Source organism: Hemisphaericaspora subhashii (genome assembly GCF_019202705.1).
Source record: "Hemisphaericaspora subhashii strain CBS 10753 chromosome Unknown scaffold26, whole genome shotgun sequence".
Classification (NCBI taxonomy): domain Eukaryota; kingdom Fungi; phylum Ascomycota; class Pichiomycetes; order Serinales; family Debaryomycetaceae; genus Hemisphaericaspora; species Hemisphaericaspora subhashii.
Genome location: NW_026057341.1, coordinates 50,280 through 71,309, shown reverse-complemented (window position 1 = coordinate 71,309; position 21,030 = coordinate 50,280). Strand labels below are relative to the sequence as shown.

Here is a 21,030-nt window from a genome sequence, read left to right as displayed (position 1 = left end):
AGTTGCCTGTTGGGGGACTGAATAATACAATATTTGAATCTGTGGACGCTGGGCTTGGAAGTAGGATATTGCTAAAACTATATGCTATTTATGACTTGGATAGTGCTGGAATTTCCGTAGGTAGATGGAGTCCATATACATGTAGTTTATATTTGTGTCACGTGATTTGTAATATGCAGGAATCTCATCTCAATTTTTTATTTTGAAATTTTTTTCTCTTCACTTTCTGCTCTTCGCTTTCTCCCTTTTAAAATCCACAAGACTTTAAGTATTGAAAACTCTTTCTTCCAAACTAAAGTAGTCACTACAACAAACATAGCAGAAAGATGGCATACGTTTTAACCGAAACCGCTGCCGGTTATGCTTTATTAAAAGCATCAGACAAGAAGATTCACAAGTCATCAAGTTTAATTGAAGATTTAAATACTGCTGAAAAAGTTGCCCAACAATTCAAGATTCATCGTTTTGAAAAGTTTCAAAGTGCAGCTAATGCTTTAGAAGAAGCCAATGCAATCATCGAAGGAAGAGTTTCTGATAACTTAAAAAGACTTTTGGAAGAATCTAAATCTGATAAAAAGGCTACTTTAATTGTTTCTGAAACTAAATTAGGTAATGCCATTAATAAATTAGGTTTAAATTATTCAGTCATTTCCGATGCTGCTTCATTAGATTTACATCGTGCAATTAAACAATTCTTACCTGATTTATTACCTGGTTTAGATGATTCCTCCTTAAATCAAATGTCCCTTGGTTTAGCCCATTCCATTGGTCGTCATAAATTGAAATTCTCCGCTGATAAAGTTGATACCATGATCATTCAAGCTATTGCCCTTTTAGATGATTTAGATAAAGAATTAAATACCTATGCTATGCGTTGTAAGGAATGGTATGGATGGCATTTCCCAGAATTAGCCAAAATGATTACTGATTCCGTAGCATATGCTAGAATTATTTTGACTATGGGTGTAAGATCAAATGCCAGTGAAACTGATTTATCAGAAATTTTACCTGAAGAAATTGAAGAACAAGTTAAAACCGCTGCCGAAATTTCTATGGGTACTGAAATTACTGCTAATGACTTAGATAATATTAAAGCCCTTGCTGAACAAATTGTTGATTTTGCAGCTTATAGAGAACAATTATCCAATTATTTATCTTCTCGTATGAGAGCCATTGCTCCAAATTTGACTGCCATGCTTGGTGAATTAATTGGTGCTAGATTAATCGCTCATGCCGGGTCTTTAACTTCTTTAGCTAAAGCTCCAGCTTCTACTATCCAAATCTTAGGTGCTGAAAAGGCATTATTCAGAGCATTGAAGACAAAACATGATACACCAAAATATGGTTTAATCTACCATGCTTCATTGGTTGGACAAGCTTCAGGTAAGAATAAAGGAAGAATTGCTAGAGTTTTGGCTGCTAAAGCTGCCCTTTCTTTAAGATATGATTGTTTTGATGAAGAAAGAGATGAATCTGATGATTTTGGTTTAGAAAATAGAGCTAAGGTTGAAAGTAGATTGAGTCAATTAGAAGGTAGAGATATGAGAACTACTTCCAAGGTTGTTAGAGAACAAGCTAAAGTTGATATAACTGAAGCTAGAGCTTATAATGCCGATGCTGATGCCGCTGCTCCAGCTGCTTCTGAATCTGATGTTGATTCTGATGATGAAGCTGAAGAATCTGAAGAACCAGTTGTTGAAAAGAAGGAAAAGAAAGAAAAGACGGAAAAGAAAGAAAAGAAGGAAAAGAAGGAAAAGAAGGAAAAGAAAGATAAGAAAGAAAAGAAGGAAAAGAAAGATAAAAAGAGAAAGAGAGATGAAGATGAAGAAGAAGAAGAATCTTCAAAGAAACTGAAGAAGGACAAGAAAGATAAGAAGAAAAAGAAGGAAAAGAAGTAATCGATTTTTGCATACAATATCATCCCATCCATCATATATAATCGTTCGTCTTTCTTCTTAAACTAGTTAATGTTTATCTTCTGCCACCTTTTTTTGTATAAATTTGTTTAAGAATTGTAAATTATAAGTTTTTTGTGTATTTGAAAAAAAGCTATCTCTATATAAACTAAACCACTCCCAATTCAATCTAAATCATTAGGGACGTCATCATCGCCCATATCTACATCATCGGAGCCATCATTTCTATTCCCCCCGCTATGCGCATTTGCATTTGCATTATTATTATTATTATTATTAGTGGAACTACTTCCACGAAGTGGAATCTCCCTCCCATCAATAAACACCCTAGCATTCTGACCATTCCCAGTCATAGAACTAATCATCCCTCTAATTCCCTCGGGTAAAACCTGCCCAACACCCTGTATTATAGTTTCCGCAATCGCAGCAGCCGGAGACCCATCTCTATTACCTGTACCTCCAGTATTCCTACCCCCTGTTGCCCCTGCGGCAGCTGGTGGAGGAGGGATTCTACCTTCCATCAAATCGCCGAAATTGTTTAAAAGATCTCTAAAATTAGGTTGGGTCAGTTGTGTGGTAGTAGTACCTACCCCTGGTGGAAACCCCGCTGTTTGATCCATACCAGCAGCTTGTGCGGCCGCGGCAGCCGCAGCAGCAACAGCAGCACCAATACCGGGACCATCTCGAGCAGCTTCTGGCGAACCACCACCTCTGCCATCTCTTGCTGTCTCATTCCTGGGAGTATCAATAATACTAGCAGCCACGGGGATTGCACGCACAGTCGGACCCCCCTCAGTGCCAGTTGCCCCTCCCCCAGCACTAGATCTTGCCAATATGTTTTGACTAACTTCGGGAGTTAAAATATTTGGACGTTGAGAATTTGCCCGTTCACTCATGGTACGTAATGTTGAATCACGATAAAGGGGTAAATATGTAAATGATTCCCTATCTTCTTCTGGACCCGTTGCTCTTAATTGGGCTAAGATTTTTCTTACTTCACTTACGAATCGTTTTATTTCTCTTTCGGGTTGGTTTTGTTGATAGGCGCGTTTCTCGGCAAGGGCGATTGCAGAACTTAGACGTTCTATGAATTGTGGTAGGATGGTTTTTAATTTATGGTCACGATATTGTGAGACTAAATCTTGGGGGAAGTTGAAGGGTATGATATCCCCAACACAGGTTCTAAGGGCAACAAGATAGCATTCTAGGGCAAGTAGTCCGGATCCCATATATAGATGACAATAACCTAATTGAGTCCAAGCAGGAGTGAAGGTACGATCTGTGGCAACTGCGATATTTAAATCATCAATTGCTTCTGGTACACAATTGAGGCCAATAAATGCGATTGCTCTATTAGTGTGGAGTTGAGGAATGTCGCGGAAATTGGGGAATGATTTTGGACAGAGTTCTAATGCTTGAGTATATGCTTTAATCGCTTGCCCGTACGCGTAATTACTCATTAGATTATTACCTTGTTCACGTAGTTTGTTAACGGTTTGCTTTGTGGTTTCAACTTGAGAAAGATCATTTTCATAGAATAATTCCAAATGATTTTCCAAAAGATAAAGAAAGCAAAGTACGAATTTATCCAAATTTATATCTTGACCATTGCTATACAAACTTTGTGCTTCTTTATAAACTTGTTCACGAGCATGAATAACAGCTGAATACCTATCTTGTTCATCTTTAAAGAAATGATCATCAATGTATCTTTCGATATAAAATTTCAAGTTCTCTTGAATTGTTATATTTGAATTAAGGATTAAATCAGGGTAAATCTTGAAAACTTGTAATAAAATTTGATATAATTCAAGACCGAAGTCGGGATAATCATCAAAACAAAATAGATCAGGATCAATAGAATTCGAATTTACTTTCATAATAATATCTGCAGTATTTAATTTATTTGGAATCAGATATTTGTTGGTACTTTTTCTAATTGCAAATTGATTAATTATACCAATAATTGTTGCAGTGGAATTATATGTACCTTCTGGATTAAATACATTTTGATCATTTAAATAAGTAGATAGACGGTCCGTGATAACATGCATCATACCATTATTGTAAAAATTTGTCATATCAGTAGAATACAGAGTGGTTGTTGTTGATGATGATGATGATTCGTAATCATTTGTTAGGTGATTAAAATAACCATATATTGCTACATTCATAGCATAAGAAGAGTATTTCTCTTCTTCAGTTAGGTTGATCATAATTCTTTATGTTACAGACTTCTTCTTCTCTACTTTGTAAATATAAAATCCCAATATATAACAAATTATATGTGGTAAGTTAAAAAGTAACAAAAGAAGATCAATCAATGATTTCAATTTTCACCAAAATCTTTTTTTTTTCATTGCTTTGGTTTCTTTGTTCTATTTGAGATTTACTCTTTGGGAATTTCATAAAACTATGCATGTCGGTTGTTGTTTGTGTGTTTGTATTACGTCCTGCTCTCTTGTAATTGTATATGTCTAAACTAAGGTCTTCTAATAGTGTATATCTGCGTACTTGTAAGTTATAAGAGGTTTCTGCTATATAAAGATTCTTCATAAAGAGTAATCCAAGAGTCCGGTCGCACTGTAAACTGCACTTCTCGAAGAGAACTAGAAGAGTCCAACTTTAATTTATGATTACTCTAGCGGTTTAGAGGATTATGTGACATACTCATTGGTCTGTTCGAGAAACCCCAATGAGCTATAACTTCAAGTAATATAACAAATCAATAGTGAGTTGGTGGTGATTGAAAGTAACAGCAATTAGAAGAAGAAGTCCAGTGGCAATTAAATCAGTGAGGACTAATATACAGGACCCCGAACTTTTGCATTTGTTCAAAAATAACCAACTCTACAGCTACTCATTGACACACGGAGTTCTTACACACACATATACAGGTAAATGTTTAAATCTATGAAGTACCAAGATCCACAAGCACCAACACAGCCTCAACCACCTTCTCTTCCAATCAAGTTCCTAACTCCGGAAGGTTGTATATCATCAACTAAACTAAGACAATTTTTACGTCTATCGAGAGCAACCACTGATGATACAATACGTCCTCATTTAAATGAATTAAATAAACAACAATGTAATGAATATTTCAACTCGGTTATAGCACCTGCATGGCAACAAAGACAACAAGTCATATCTTATTGTCAAGATTATTCTCAACAATTACGAAATCAAACTCAAGAAGATAAAGAAGAAATAGCTGATCCTTCATTGACACCTCAAGAATTGGCAGAAAAGTTTGATTTAAGAACTGATCCATATGCATTCAAGACTCATCAGAGGAAATTGGAACAACAATATGCTCAATGTGATTTATTGGATAATTGGACAAGAAATGAACAAACAGTTGAAACTATTATAAGAGAACAAACTATTGGGGTCCTAAATGATAAATGTAGTTATCAAGATTGGATGAAAATGTTTAAAGATATTACTCGAAGTTTCTAATAAAGAGAAACCTGTTTTTACTGCATCTCCCTGTTTATAGTTATGTAATTTAATCTCCTGATATACGTAAATATTTAAAATTTTCAACTGTATTTATAATCTCTGTTTCTCTCTCACTTTCTCATTTATTGTGTACTGCAGCAGCTGCAGCATATGCAAAATGTGCAGATGTATTCTTTGATGATGTTGAGTTAGCCGTTGTTGCTGTTGGCGGTATACTACCAACATGAGCAAGGTTTGATTTTATTGGCGTAGCACGCGGAACTGTCGGTTTTGCTTTAACATGTTTACTGGTTCCTCTTTTCTTACTCTCACTACTACTATCATTGGAAGTCAAAGTACCAGACTTGTTTTTCTCCCTTGAACCTTGCTTGGTCTTCGATTTTACCCTTTCACGATGAGCCCCACCACTACTGCTAGTGCCACTCCCAGCACTATGACCACTGTTTATACTAGGCGAGTTCGACTTTGATTTTTCCTTTTTTGACTCAGCAGTCTTTCTCGCGTTTGTTTCTTTATCAATAGCAACCATTTCTTTGGCAATCATCAAACAATCAATCCACCCATACTTCTCTCCCAACCGAACTTCCACACCTCGCTTATTCACAACCTTAATCCCATCATTCTCTTTCTCCCGATCCCTCTCTTCCTCTTTTATCCTCTTCAAAAACACCAAATCACCACCATTCTTAATCAACTCAATAATCAAATATCCAACCTCTCCATCCTCTCCCCCATCTCCACCATCCTCAAACCCATAATCATACATCGAATAATCACACCCTCTATTCGACTTCAAATCAATCTCACACACTCGCTCCACTCCGCCATCTCCTTCTTTTTCAATAAAGAATACCCTCGCCATATCAGTCACAACCGCAATCACAACCTCAAACGATCTCTCTAGTCGTTCCAGATATTTATCAATTATGAAATCAAGTCCAGAATCATCCTCTAATGAAACCCCAGGATGACGCTTTATAAGACTATTTGATAATATCAGTTTGTATACTTTATCCAATTTGAGGATTTTTTCGTTTGGATGTAATAAATTGGAAATATCTGACAATTTCACAATCGTCAGAGTTCGATGCATCTTCTTGGGGATCGGTTTATTGTGAATTGGTGCTGGAATTGATGGTGGTGTTGGTGCTGGTGGTTTGCATATTGTGCCGGCATATGCTGCAGCTGCTACGGCAGGGGATAATTTGGGTGATGAAGATGAAGATTTCTCGACCATATCAGCCGACCGAGTTTGAGTCATGTGTGGAGGTTGTAAATACTTCTGAGGTGATGATGCGGGGTGATACGCCTGTTGTTGGGTTGATGTTGGTTGAAGTTGTTGTGGTGATGCAGGGGTGGCGAGTGCCAGAAATGGGTGATGTGGTATAGTTGGAGTACGCGGTTGTTGTGTCTGCTGTTGTAGCTGTTGCTGTTGCTGCTGTTGCTGTTGCTGCTGTTGCTGTTGTGGAGATTGTGGAAATGGTTTGGTGAATGCATTTCTTGGAGGTTCCTGATTCATACGTGGTCTTTCCTCTGTTGGTGAACGAGGATGTGCTGGGTACGTTGCTGGTGCTTGGTTGCTAACTGGATTCGATAATTGTAACGGCAACGGTGTCTGGTGTCTTATCTGAGAAGGTGCCTGTATTTGTTGTGACTGTGGTGGTGGTGGCGCATTATTCATTACAATCTGTTGTTGTTGAGGTTGTTGTTGTTGCATGCGTGGTGGCGAAACCTGGAATGAATTATTAAAAGGCAGATTAGTCTTCTTCAAAGTAGTTGGTGTATTATATCTCTTTCTTCCCACAGTTGGCACGAATGCAATTTCGGCACTTTGAATCTGTGATTGTAATTGATGAAATGAATTGGTCTTATTTGATGTTCTGTCGCTTCCATTCTTTATAGTGGGTGGTTGTAATAAGGACGAATTTAACTGCGGTGAGGTATATCCTTCAAATCTTGGGACTTTCCTATGCCATATATAATTCTGATCATCCCAGGGTATATCATGAAACCATCTAGATTGCATTATTTGCAAAATTGTTAATCTCTTACTTGGTTCACTCACAAGTATTTGATCAATTAATTGAGGAACATCTGGTGGCATTTGTACTTTATAACTATATTCTCCATTAATAATTTTTTCAAATGTAAGATACTCAGTGGTACCTTTGAATGGCGGTACACCATTGAAAAATTGATATATTATACATCCTAATGCCCAAATATCAGATTCAAATCCACTTTCATTAAATTTTAATAATTCCGGTGGAACATATTCCGCTGTCCCCACGAAGGACCCCTTTCTCTTGTCGGTATTGGTGCTATTCCCATCCTGCGTCGGAGGATTATTCTCATCCTCAACTGAATTATATTCAATTTTCTCTTCATTACTATCCTCATTACTTCCTAACAATTTCGCCGCACCAAAATCTGTAATTTTAAGATTAAAATCATGTCCCACTAATATATTCTCAGGTTTTAAGTCTCGATGAATCACTCCCTTCAGATGAATAAACTTCACCGCATCAATAATCTGACAAGAATAAAATTTTGATACTGGTTCAGATAAGGAACCAAATTTTCGTATAATTGATAATAATTCTCCATATTCTGCAAAATCTAATACAAAAAATAAACTAGATTCATCTTGAAACGTGAAATACAATTGAACTATTCCAGGATGTTGTAATCCTAATCTATGTAATGTCTGTTTTTCAATATTGACATATTTAATCTTCTTTTCTTTAACAATATGACGTTTAGATAACACTTTAATAGCATACGTTCTATTGGTGATTTTGTCTAGTGCTGAATATACTGTTGAATATGAACCTTCTCCTATTCTTTTCCCAAATTGGTAATCTTTCGCTGACCTTCTCTTGGGGTATTGTTGTGCTTGTTGTTGCTGTTGTTGTTGGTTTATAGTGAGATTCTGTATATGGTCTAGACCTGACATTGTGGATGGCATATAAGATGTCCGTTCAGTGGTCTATCGTCTTGACTTATTATAGTGAATCTTACTTTAAAGGTGTAACTCGAAAAAGGATAACTAATAACAATCTTAATGACTGATGTGTTGTCTGTTTAGTACATTACACTCGTGATTCCCAATTTCAATTTTTATTTTTTCTTTTTTAATCACTAAGATTGAAACATCCATTCTGCAATACACTTACAAGTAAGATTCTGTTGTAAAACTAAGATCCATATAGAAGGTTATACATATTGACCAATCGACCTGGGTTCTGAACTAGGATTATAGAATGATGTTATATGGATTGTAAAAGCTGAGAAGGGAATGCTCAGTCACATACATTTTTTGTTTAAAGGGTTTGGTTGGTAGGATTGAGAGTATTTATATGGTTGATTAATTTGCTGCAAAAAATCTACCAATTTACTCAAGCAAATGAGGAACGGAGTCTATATTACAAGAATCAACAAGCCAGTCTTAACAAATAACCAAAATGTATTAGGCAAGTTAAATACATTCCATTACAAGGAAGAGTTAGAATATCTTTATATTAAATTTTACTGTTGCACGAGCTACACCCAATTGTTCCTGATAACGAGCAGGTGGAGAACTTTTCAGATTTCATTGACAATGTATTAGCTTTGATCTAATTACAATTATTCTGAAGAAATATAGGTTTAATAGAAAGCCGAGAGTAAATTAAACCCTTATCGACTTATGTGCTCCTCGAATGCTTCAACAGAAACCCATTGTAGGTCACCGCCACGGCAAAGGATGTGTTGATAAAAATGCTTCTCCATAAACGTTATTCCTCTAGTCAATGAGATCACCCATAGTTGGGATACAACCAGTTATATAAAGAAATGGTTATCGTACCGTAGCTATGAGCCTCACATTTTGCAACTCATTAATAGAGACACAGTTGGTAGCCCGCTATTTAAACAACTAGAAAAAGATAAAAGTTTGACTCCTATAGCACGATTAGGAAACTATTGCTGCTACATGTTCACGTATATTACAAACACGCTCATGGGATCTGTTCTGAATTGGGAAATAATAAGTTCCTAGAAGTGATCGCATCTTTGAATATTAACATTTCTTAACTTTACAATTGGATGGACGCGTCTTGGGTAAAAAGTTAAAAATGGCCAAGTTGATTGGAAGCGCATCAATTACGCGTGCCACAAAAACAGAAATAAAAATGCACCCCATGTTCCCGAATTCTGAGAATAAGACTTTCCATATTGTTCTTCCCAGATCAATAAGGATAGCAATGTCAAGTTTACTACCCGAGAAGTTTTTAACATTACCGTCCGAATTACAACAGGTGATATTTGATAATATACCAGATGAGTACTTAATTCAATACATAGACATCCCCGCAATTGGCGAGCTTGCGCTTGATGTGCTTGCCTCAAATGTAATTATTTTCAAAGAAACTCCCAAGCTCATTCGAGAACTTATCATTGGAAAACAACCATGGAAATATATCGAGCCTATGTCTGATGGACCTTTCAAGGTTTCTCCTTTGAAGGCTAAACATAAGATAAGATTTGACATAACTGGATTTTTAAGATTTATCAAGAAATATCCCGAATTCAGACCCCAAAAGCTATACGTCGACGAACTTGCTGGGCTCGAAGCCATCCAGAGAAAATGTAAATGGGTAATAGATCACTCGACATTTGTCTCTGTCGCCAGACGTAATAATTCTTATAAAAGAAAAATCTTCCGCGCACTATCTAAATGCAATGATAATGTGAGCTATCATATAAATACTAATAGATGCGATGACTTTGATATCGGTCCATATGATCCTATACCATCAAAATTAGTAGGTCTAACATATGGAAGGTTGGCGCTTTTAAATCCTGACCTTGAACCGTTTTCCGCCTATGAGTTAGGACCTTTTCCTGAAACATTAACGTATCTTGATATGTACATGGAACGGACGAAGTCGTTCAACCCAGACTTGCCTATTTCTTTGAAGCACATGACCATTGAATTTGAACTGATGTCTGAAGCCGAAGAAGAGGAAGGATTGTCATCACCAATGCAAATTGACATTGGACATGCAATTAATCTTCAAACGGTCTGCTTTAAGGGCATAAATTCGCTTGATTTTAGACGTTTTAAGGCTCCACAAGGACTTAGAAATTTGGCTATTCATAGCTGCTTACTACATGGTAACTGGATGTCGTTGTCAAAGTTTACGAAAATGAAGTATTTGCATATAAGGACTGAGGGAATTGAATCAAATTTAGTTGCAGATTTCCCTACATCTTTAAAGCTATTGTCTGTTTGGACGGTCCCACCAATAAAGGCTGAGGTATTTGACATCCCACCCAATCTTGAGTTGTTGGATTTGCGATTTGTTACATTACCCGTTCCACCTGCAAAAATCCAATTTCCGAACACTCTCAAGGACTTGTTTATAGCCGATTTCGATAGGACGTATGTTTGGCACAATATTAAGCTTCCTCAAGTTGAGAAAGTAACGCTTTGCACTAATGCTGTACCCACTTTAGAATTTCTACCAAAATCAATACGTGAGTTTACTTTTCATTTGACTTCCTGCTTACTACTTTTCAATGTCAATTTATCGGAATATTCGAACATGACTTCCCTTTCATTGATTAAACTGGAAATTGTGTCATTTAATTTCAAGCTACCTCCGAACCTAGAAATTTTGAACTTGAGAGAGAACTCCTTGGAAGAAATCCAATTGGATTGCCCTAAGTTACGGGTATTAGATATTTCTCACAACAAATTTACCAGCCTTAACAAATCCAATTTAAAATTACCAAAGGGGCTAAAAGAATTATATTTGGGCGACCATCAATTAGTGAACCGAGGGCAAAAGACATCATCTAGAAAGGAACTACACTCGCCGTTATTTGAAAATTGCTTTCCAGAATCGTTGGAAGTTTTATGCATGCAGACTCTGAACATAAACTGTACAATATTGAAAAATCTCAAATTATCAAAATGTCCAAATTTAAAAGTTCTTCGCCTACAAACCAACCCTATTACACTGCTTAACTCAGCATTGTTTCCCAAGTCATTAGTGTACCTTGATCTCTCAATGAATGAGATTGATAGAATTGTCAACGGTAACTTTTCACGTTTCAAATCGTTGAGAGGAATGAATGTTAGTTTTAATGACTTCTCTGACAGCTGGATGGATAGAAGTATCATATTTCCTCTGTCGTTGGAATATCTAAATATGACAAGCTGCTTTCTTACAAACTTACACATCCAGAATCTAATCATAGATGATTGCAAGAATTTACAGTGGGTATTTCTTGCAGGGAATAAATTCATTGCTGATTTGAATGATTTTCTCAGTGCCATAAAGAAATTCTGTCCATTGATATCTTCTGTTCACGTTGATGAATCGAATTATAAGGCATTTAAGTCTTCGTGGTTTAACTTCCTAGATTTGACATATGACGAGATAGAATATCGAGTTATGTGTAAGATGGATGAAAGCTTTTTCGAAGAGTATTTTTCAAACTTTATGTAATGTTTAGGTAGATTTCATTTTATGAACATGGGCACTAGCCGGACAAGTACGTAATTGGTTAATCTGGCAGAAAATTAAAGACAATGAACAAAACAGTGCCCATTTTCCAAATTTATGAATTTCAGGTAGCACACTTGGTAGGCTTACCTAGGATGAGAATGGATTATTGTTAGCTTTAGGACTGGTACCAACAGTACCTAATTTTATTCTTCAAATTATATAACTAACCTTTTTTGTTGTATAGAGTCGAGAATCAAGGCTCTAAAAATTGTGTTTAGAATTATCTTGTATAGAAAGAATTTGATGAGACAAGACGAAGTAGCCCTCATTATTTAGCCTAAAGCAAACTTCGCGGATTGCAATAGCATGTATTCAAGTTTAGACAATGCTCTTACAGCCTATCCTGATATTAGTAACATCCATTTAGACCGAGTAAAGAAAATAGTGGTAGCGCGAAAACCAACATGTTTATCGACACAAAAAACCCAATTCTCCGTTTCTTGAAATCATAACAATTGGTTCTTGAAATCATACGGAATACAATGTCAAATATTTTTGCTGAAAAGGTGTTGACTCTACCTTATGAATTATTATATTCAATATTGGATAATATCCCAGATGAATACTTAATGCAATATATCGATTTCCCTACAATCGGTAAGGTTGCACTTGATATTCTTTCCTCAAATGTCATTATTTTCAAGGAAAGTCCCAGACTCATTGAAGACTATCTTACTGATTGCCGAATAGAGGGTGAACTTTTCCCCCGAGATAATAGTGAAACAAAACATAGTATAACATTTGACTTGTATGGGGTGCTCAGATTTATTGTAAAGTATCCTCATTTCAGACCTCACAGACTTTATGTTTACGAAATTTCAGATTTTGAAATCCTCCGAAGGATATGTAAATGGATAGTGGATGAAGCGAAATCCGTATCTATATCCAGAAGATTTTGTTTGGGCCCGGAGTTGCCGGGCATAGTATCCGAATGCAGCAATATTGACCATTTGAGCACCAGTAATTGTCAGGATGTATTGGCTGAAATTCCATCGACGGTGACGGAGATAACATATCGAAAAGTATCACATTTAAATCCCTTTTTTCGGCCACTTCCGGTACCCTTTTTGAGAGTTTTCCCCGAACATTTGATCAATGTGGATATATGCGTAGAAGTCGAGGACTATTTTATACCAAAGTTGCCTAATACGTTGAAACGCATGCATATAGAATTTAGCAGAAAGCCTCAACGCAATGGGGAGGAGAGACCAATGGGAATCGACATAGAACACTTGAATAACCTTCATACAGCCTCTTTCGAGGGCATACATTCACTTGCTTTCGGAGCATTTAAAGCTCCGAAACAACTAAGGAACCTTCATATCGAGGCATGTACAGTGCATGGAGACTGGAGATATTTAGCCCAACTTACCAATTTGAGAAGTTTGCAAGTCGCAGCGGGTGACATTTATACAAATATAATTGCAGAGTTCCCTACATCGTTAACAGACTTGGTAGTTGACACGGAAACCGAGTGCATAGCCGAAACATTTGAGTTTCCGCCCAGGCTCGTCCTGTTGTATTTAGACCATATCGAGCTACCAGTTTCATATCCCGAAATACAGTTTCCACATACCCTCAAGAATTTACACCTAGGGTTGGCAGATAAGGATTATCTATTGCAAGAATTAAATCTACCAGAACTAGAAACTTTGACACTAGAAGCCAATGTTCTCCACCTTCGGATCCTTCCGAAATCTTTGCGTGAGTTTTCTTATCGGTACGGTAATTTTTTTGCAGCAATTAGAAGCGAACTAAAAGAGTATACCAATTTGACCTCGCTTTCATTTAACGGGCTTAAGCTTGTTGGACTTGATTGCAGAATGCCCCCAAATCTCGAAAACTTGGACTTGAGAAACAATTGGTTACCAGAAATCTTGTTAGATTACACCAAGATACGAAAGTTGTATGCTTGCAGGAATAAATTGCCCCATCTCAACAAAGCTAGCTTGAAATTACCCGAGGGCCTACTTGAATTGCATTTGAACGAAACTGATTTGCACAAGGAGGGTGAATATAGTACCTTTTCAGTGCACCCCCCTGTATATGAACCTTGCTTTCCAGAATCGTTGGAGTTTTTATCTCTAGGAGATCTGAATATTACGGATGCCATATTGAACAAACTTGAATTATCAAGATGCACGAAGTTAAAAGAGCTTTCATTACATGCAAACTATATACTGCTGCTCTCATCAAGAGATTTTCCCAAGTCCTTAGTTTTTCTTGATATTTCGAGTAATCGGATTAAGAAAATTGTTGACGGTGACCTTTCAGGCTTTAAATCGTTGAGAGGAATAAATGCAAGCAATAATACCAAGCTTGGAAGTGGATTGGTAGACAAACCTATTGTATTTCCTCAATCATTGGAATATATAAATCTATCAGCTTGTAGGATTCCAAGTAACGCTGTTCAGAATCTAGTGGTGAATGATTGCAAAAATTTAAAGTGGGTATTTCTTCTAGCCAATAAGCCAATTCCCGACTTGCTGAACTTCCTTGATGCTGTACAAAGATTCTGTCCCTTGATTTCTTCTGTACATGTTGACGACAAGAATTATATACCTTTTAGGTCTATGGGTTTTAGTTTTCTAGATAGGACATATGATCATACCCTATTTCAAGCTTTGAAGAAGAGAAATTTGGTGTCCGTTGAAGACGGCGCCCGTTATTTCGATGAAATATTATAGTGTTTAAGTAGTCTACAACCTTAAATTTTGGTTTATTCAGAACTCGTTTAATTGTAAAGCAAAATACTACCAGTACTTCTAAAACAGATCATGGCGAGGTGTAAATGGAGTATTCCTGGGGTCAAGGGCAACATGAAAGTTCATACATTCCCAGTAGTAGGTCACAAAATGCAGTAGTGACTAACTCTTTATCGCTGGACTGTCGCAATGTACAGATATTTCGCCTCCTCTTCTTAACCCACAAGGTGTCGTGGACCTAACGAAAACAGCCTTTTAAGCTTTCTCAAATCTTGGCAGCTCTCCAGCTAGGCCAAGAAAAGTTGACAATCTTGGTAGCGTTCGTTTTATTTAAACAAAAAAGCACAATGTTGATTTTCCGCTTCTTGAAATCATCACAATCGGTCGGAAAACATCATACGGAACACAAAATCAAATCTGTTTACCAAAAAGCTATTGGCTTTACCTTATGAATTACTACATTCAATATTGGATAATATCCCGGATGAATGCTTGATACAATATATCGATTTTCCCACAATCGGTAAGGTTGCACTTGATATTCTTTCCTCAAATGTTATTATTTTCAAAGAGAGTCCCAGACTCATTCGAGAGTATCTCACTAATTCCCGAATAGAAGGTGAACTTTTTCCGCGAGATGATAATAACAAAACAGAACACAGTATCACATTTGACTTAAACGGGTTTCTCAGATTTATTGAAACGTATCCCCATTTCAGGCCCAACAGACTTTATGTTTACGAAAGTTCTGACTTTGAAACCCTCCGACGAGAACACAAATGGATAGTAGATGAATCGAAATCCGTATCTGTATCCAGAAGAGGTATTTCTAGCCCAATGGTGTCGCGTGTAATATCTGATTGCACCAATATTAATCATGTCAGCAGCAATGTCTCATTTGAGTTCATGAATGAAGTGCCAACAACAGTGACGGATATCACATATCGAGCAGTATCATATATAAATCATTGTTTGTGGCTGCTTTCTCCACAAGATTTGACTAGATTCCCCCAGCATTTGATCAATGTAGATATACAAGTACAAGAGGGACCTTTTATACCAACATTTCCTATCACTTTGAAAAGCATGCGGATACTATTCGGCAGGAAGGAAACCGAAGAAGAACCAAGTCCAATGCCCATCAACGTAGAGCATTTGATAAACCTTCAAAAAGCTTCTTTCGCTAACATACAATTATTTGATTTCGCATCATTCAGAGCTCCAGAACAGCTTAGAACCCTACATATTGAGGCGTGCCAAATGCTCGGAGACTGGAGGTATGTAGCTCAGCTTCCCAAGTTGAGAAGCTTGCACGTCGCCACTGAACTAGGTGTCACGAATATAATGGCAGAGTTCCCCACATCGTTAACGGACTTGCTGGTTCACACGAGAACCGAATTCATTGCCGAAATCTTTAATTTGCCACCCAGGCTTGAGCTATTGTCTTTGCAGTATGTTATTCTTCCAATTTCATATGAGGAACTACCATTTCCAGATACCCTCAAGAATTTACATCTACGGTTGTCCAATGACAATGATATATTGCAAAATTTAAATCTACCACAACTAGATAAACTTCATCTAGAAGCAACTGTTCTGGATTTGAGAATCCTACCGAGATCTTTATCTCAGTTTTGCTATAAGGACTGTGTTTTTACCCCATTACTTAACAGTGACTTACAAGACTATACCAATTTGACTTCGCTTTCAGTGAATGGCCTTAAGCTTGCAACACTAGATTTCAAATTGCCCCCAAATCTTCAATATTTGGACTTGAGAGACAATTGCTTATCAAAAATTGAATTAGATTGTTGCAAGTTGCTAAAGTTGTATGCGTGCAGGAATAAGTTATCCCATCTCAATAAAAGCAGCATAAGATTGCCAGAGGGTCTAGTTGAATTGCAATTGAACGAGCTTAAGTTGATCAAGGAAGATGAGAAGGGTTGTCTTTCAGATCCAAAGTACTCGTCGGTATATGAACCTTGCTTGCCAGTATCATTGGAGACTTTATCTATAACAAATCTGAATATTACCGATGTCATATTGAACAAACTTGAATTATCAAAATTATCGAAGTTAAAAGAGCTTTGTTTGCATGCAAACAATATCCTGTTACTCTCTTCGGCAGAGTTTCCCAAGTCGTTAGTTTCGCTTGATATTTCCAGTAATCAGATTGAAAGAATCACAGAAGGTAACTTTTCAGACTTTAGATCTTTGAGAGGAATTGATATAAACAGAAACCCCACACTTGGAGAGGGATTAGTCGAAAGACCTATTGTTTTTCCTCACTCATTGGAATATCTAAATTTGTCAGCTTGTTGGATGCCAATCAAAGCCGTACAGAACCTAATCGTGAATGATTGCAAAAATTTAAGGTGGGCATTTCTTGTATTAACGAAGCCTATTCCCGACTTATTGAGTTTCCTTGATGCTGTACAAAAACATTGCCCATTGATTTCTTCTGTACATGTTGACCAATGGAATCAAACTCCTTTCAAGTCCATGAACTTTAAGTTTTTAGATACTACATATGATTTTACCCGGTTTCACACATTACTGAGCAATGTGATGACACCGCGTCAGGCGAATGCTGGTTTGATTCTAGAAATATTATAGCGTTCAACTAATCTCGAACCAGAGTTTTTATTTGTGAAGGTTTAAGTGGAGCTACCCATAAATCCAAAAAAATGACATGTCAGCCGAGTAGACGACGGAATGAAAATGATTTTTACTAAATCATCTTATTGAAATGACTCAGACATTCTTGAATAGATTGTATCCGGAGAATTATTACTGGAATGGCTAATTATTTTGGTGATAGTTCGTTGGGAATGAGAACCTTGTTTTAACATTGTTGGAAAACATATATGCTCGAATTCGTTTAGATATTTTGGAATCAATCAACAGATTTGTTTAATTTATATGCATATTGCTTAACTCTTATGCAAATACCAATACAAGTGTCCATATATAAAGGTGGAAATTGACAAGAACACAAGTACATAGTTATATTGTTTTTAATTAAATTCTGTTTAAGATTCATCCAACAAATTATGTCGGTTGGAATCACCTGATCATCCTTTAGGATCTTCGCTTCCTACTATTCGTACTAATGCTGTAGAAACCGAGAAGATTATTAAGATATTCTACATATTAATGTTGGCCGTTATCCATTCAGTCTGAATCAGTGTACTCACTTTAGATCACGTGCGATCCCGGGGAAAATTGGATTGACGGAGCTCTTTTTCTTTGACTATGAGCCATCAAAAAAATAAAACGACAATACTAAAGCAAAAAAAAGAAATTGCAAAATTAATGGAGAGATTTTCAAAACCGAGCAAAGCCGAAGACCAGAAAAAAAAACTCTAATTAGAGAGATTCACCCTAACCCATTCCGGTTAATAAAGAAGCAATACAAAGCATAAGCCAAAACGTAATATGAAACCAACGAAGCCTATACTGCGATATAGTAGAGCAACCATACAAGGGACCAACAACCTCTTATTCCAAACTCACAAGATTCTCCTTCTTCGTCGAGAATTCCATCATCGACAACCAATTCGAAAACCAGTAAGAACTCCATCTCCAATAAATGCAAATTTACCACCAGCATATCTTCATTTACGAAAAGTGTTTGATGATCAGAAATACTTTAATAATTTCAATAAACCATCTACAACTGAATCAATATTTGATAGTTCCCCACGAACAGGATTATTTAAGAATGAATATTTATCATCACCCAATGGGTTAGTAGAATTTTCGAAAACATCTTTAGTAAAAGCTAAAGCTCTTGTTCAAGAAATGTTACGAGAAGTTAGAACCAATCATGGAAAATTAATCTATATCAAAAAGATGGATCAATTATCTGATATCATATGTCGTGTGATTGATGTTGCTGAATTTATCAGAGTAGTTCATCCAAGTAGTAAATGGGTCAATGCGGCTCAAGAAACCCATGAAATAATGTATGAGTTTATGAATCAATTGAATATCAATGTTGACTTATATGCTTATTTACGAGATATACTAAATGATAAATATATTCGTAACGAATTGACAGAAGAAGAAATTAAAGTTGGTGAATATTTAAAACAGGATTTTGAAAGATCTGGTATCCATATGGATCCTGAAACTAGAAATAATTTCGTGGCTATTACTCAAGAGATTTCCTTATTGGGTTCTCAATTTAACAATGAAATTAGTTCATTGGAATCATATTGGTGTGAAATTACTGAAGATGAGTTTAACCAGATTGAAGATCCTATGTTAAAGCAAGAGATTCAAAGATATCAATATAGACATATGCACAGAAAGCCCGGAGTGGTTGTTATCCCATTAGCTGAGCATCTTCCATTCTCACTTTTAAATTCATGTTCTATAGAATCCATAAGAAAGAAACTTTGGGTGGCATTACATAGTTCACCAAAAGATCAAATACTCAGATTGAATAGATTTGTGGAATATCGAGCATTATTGTCAAGAATGTTAGGATATAAATCATTTGCCCATTATCAATTAGAACACAAGATGGCAAAGAATCCCGAGAACGTGGTTACATTTCTTTCAAATTTACAAAAGTCATTAAAGAGTACAGGAGTTCTTGAAGAGTTACTGCAACTTTATAAATATAGAGATCAACTGAAAGATGAATCATCCTCAATATCATCTCCTGAAAATATCATTAATGAAATCAAACCATGGGATAGAGATTATTTATTGAACAAATTGCAACAGAAGCAACATGCCGAACCACCAAGTGAAAACATTTCCGAGTATTTCTCAGTAGGAACTATTATCGCAGGTTTAAGTAAATTATTTGAAAGCTTGTACGGTGTTTCATTAGTACCTCAAGCAACATTATCAGGAGAAACTTGGGATCAACAACAAGTTCGTAAATTACAAGTCATTGAAAATTCTACAAATAAAACATTAGGATATCTTTATTTAGATTTCTGGTCAGATAAAGTATTACCATCCCATTTCACGATTTGTTGTTCCAGGAAATTAAATACTGATATTGAAACTGAATCAATTGAATCAATGGAAAAACTAGTTCAATTAGATGAAGATTATCAATTGCCTATAATTTCATTGATTTGTAATTTCTCCAATAGAAAGAATAGTATAATCGGTAGATTTGCCGGAGTTGATAACTGTAAACCAACCTTACTTTCACTTGATCAAGTAGATACTATTTTCCATGAAATGGGACATGCTATGCATTCGATGTTAGGTAGAACTCAATTACATAATTTATCAGGAACCAGATGTGCCACTGATTTTGTTGAATTACCTTCAGTATTAATGGAATATTTCAGTAAAGACCCAAGGGTTATTTGTCAAATCGGTCGTCATTATGAATCAAATTCATTATTACCTAAAGAATTATTATCCCAAAGTCATAAACAAAGAATCATGCTTAATAATTGTGAAAATTTCATGCAATCTAAAATGGCTATGTTAGATCAAGTATTACATAATGAAGATACCGTAAAGAATTTGCCAAAAGGGTTAGACACCTTTGATTCTACTAAGATCTATCATGAACTCGAAAACAAACTTGAAGTATTTGCCGATGAATATTCAACCTGGCACGGGAAATTCCCACATTTATTTTCATATGGTGCCGTATATTATTCATATCTTTTAGATCGTGCAATTGCTGAAAAGATTTGGCAAGGATTATTTTCTGAAGATCCTTGGAGTAAAGAAGCAGGAACAAAATATCGAGAAAGTATTTTAAAGTGGGGTGGAACTAGAGATCCATGGGAATGTTTGGCTGATGCCTTGGGACAAGAAGAATTGAAAAAAGGGGATGCTAAGGCAATGGAAATTATTGGTCAAAGCGCTCATTTGTAAATATTGCTGCAAAAATTTCATACACGTATAGAAAATCTGTATATAAAAAAAAAATGTATAATAGAAGAAACTAAATTTTTGTAAGGCATTGATGCCATTCCGCATTCACCGGGGAAGTTGGGGTTAAGAACATGGAAAGGAGGGGGGGGGAGCATTATCTAAATAAACGTCACTCCACAAAGAAGTCAACAATTTGTCACTTACCCCATATTATTTTGACTTAGACATATTATTTTCCTTTCTTTTTTTCCTGAGTCAAAAATAATAAACCCTGTGATTGCTTCTTGAAGTTGCTGTAAATGGATTGTGTTGGAATTACTTTTTTTTTTTAAAGTGCGGTCGGTTGCAAACTAACAAAAAAAAAAAAGTGTGTGTACCTGCTCAGAAAAAATACAATAGGCCGGAGAAAATGCCGCGAGCTTATTCTTTTAGTGCAACACAAACGAAAAATGGAACGGCAAATACATGCAATAGTGCCCTGTACATTGATGTAACACTCACTAGTTTTAACAGAAGGTGACGGCG

The 21,030-nt window shown here is 36.2% G+C and overlaps 8 protein-coding genes across 8 annotated transcripts; 6 read left to right on the top strand and 2 right to left on the bottom strand. All coding sequences in view use genetic code 12, as the record gives it.

The window, feature by feature from the left end:
• Positions 1-326: 326 nt before the first annotated feature.
• Positions 327-1,898, top strand: NOP5 (RNA-processing protein; the record flags this gene model as incomplete). The annotated part of the gene is made up of 1 exon (XM_049407921.1): positions 327-1,898. One exon carries the CDS (start codon positions 327-329, stop codon positions 1,896-1,898), a length of 1,572 nt encoding a protein of 523 aa, XP_049262709.1.
• A 182-nt stretch (positions 1,899-2,080) lies between these two features.
• Positions 2,081-4,132, bottom strand: J8A68_004006 (tetratricopeptide repeat protein; the record flags this gene model as incomplete). Its single annotated transcript, XM_049407920.1, has 1 exon — positions 2,081-4,132. The coding sequence occupies one exon, from the start codon at positions 4,130-4,132 to the stop codon at positions 2,081-2,083; it is 2,052 nt and encodes a 683-aa protein (XP_049262708.1).
• Positions 4,133-4,817: 685 nt separating this feature from the next.
• On the top strand, positions 4,818-5,378 carry J8A68_004005 (uncharacterized protein; the record flags this gene model as incomplete). The annotated part of the gene is made up of 1 exon (XM_049407919.1): positions 4,818-5,378. One exon carries the CDS (start codon positions 4,818-4,820, stop codon positions 5,376-5,378), a length of 561 nt encoding a protein of 186 aa, XP_049262707.1.
• A 121-nt stretch (positions 5,379-5,499) lies between these two features.
• PKH3 (protein kinase) lies at positions 5,500-8,337 on the bottom strand (the record flags this gene model as incomplete). Its single annotated transcript, XM_049407917.1, has 1 exon — positions 5,500-8,337. The coding sequence occupies one exon, from the start codon at positions 8,335-8,337 to the stop codon at positions 5,500-5,502; it is 2,838 nt and encodes a 945-aa protein (XP_049262706.1).
• Positions 8,338-9,625: 1,288 nt separating this feature from the next.
• J8A68_004003 (leucine-rich repeat domain-containing protein) lies at positions 9,626-11,878 on the top strand (the record flags this gene model as incomplete). The annotated part of the gene is made up of 1 exon (XM_049407916.1): positions 9,626-11,878. The coding sequence occupies one exon, from the start codon at positions 9,626-9,628 to the stop codon at positions 11,876-11,878; it is 2,253 nt and encodes a 750-aa protein (XP_049262705.1).
• A 542-nt stretch (positions 11,879-12,420) lies between these two features.
• J8A68_004002 (leucine-rich repeat domain-containing protein) lies at positions 12,421-14,625 on the top strand (the record flags this gene model as incomplete). Its single annotated transcript, XM_049407915.1, has 1 exon — positions 12,421-14,625. The coding sequence occupies one exon, from the start codon at positions 12,421-12,423 to the stop codon at positions 14,623-14,625; it is 2,205 nt and encodes a 734-aa protein (XP_049262704.1).
• A 1,104-nt stretch (positions 14,626-15,729) lies between these two features.
• Positions 15,730-17,259, top strand: J8A68_004001 (leucine-rich repeat domain-containing protein; the record flags this gene model as incomplete). Its single annotated transcript, XM_049407914.1, has 1 exon — positions 15,730-17,259. The coding sequence occupies one exon, from the start codon at positions 15,730-15,732 to the stop codon at positions 17,257-17,259; it is 1,530 nt and encodes a 509-aa protein (XP_049262703.1).
• An 822-nt stretch (positions 17,260-18,081) lies between these two features.
• J8A68_004000 (metalloendopeptidase) lies at positions 18,082-20,505 on the top strand (the record flags this gene model as incomplete). Its single annotated transcript, XM_049407913.1, has 1 exon — positions 18,082-20,505. The coding sequence occupies one exon, from the start codon at positions 18,082-18,084 to the stop codon at positions 20,503-20,505; it is 2,424 nt and encodes an 807-aa protein (XP_049262702.1).
• Positions 20,506-21,030: the final 525 nt, after the last annotated feature.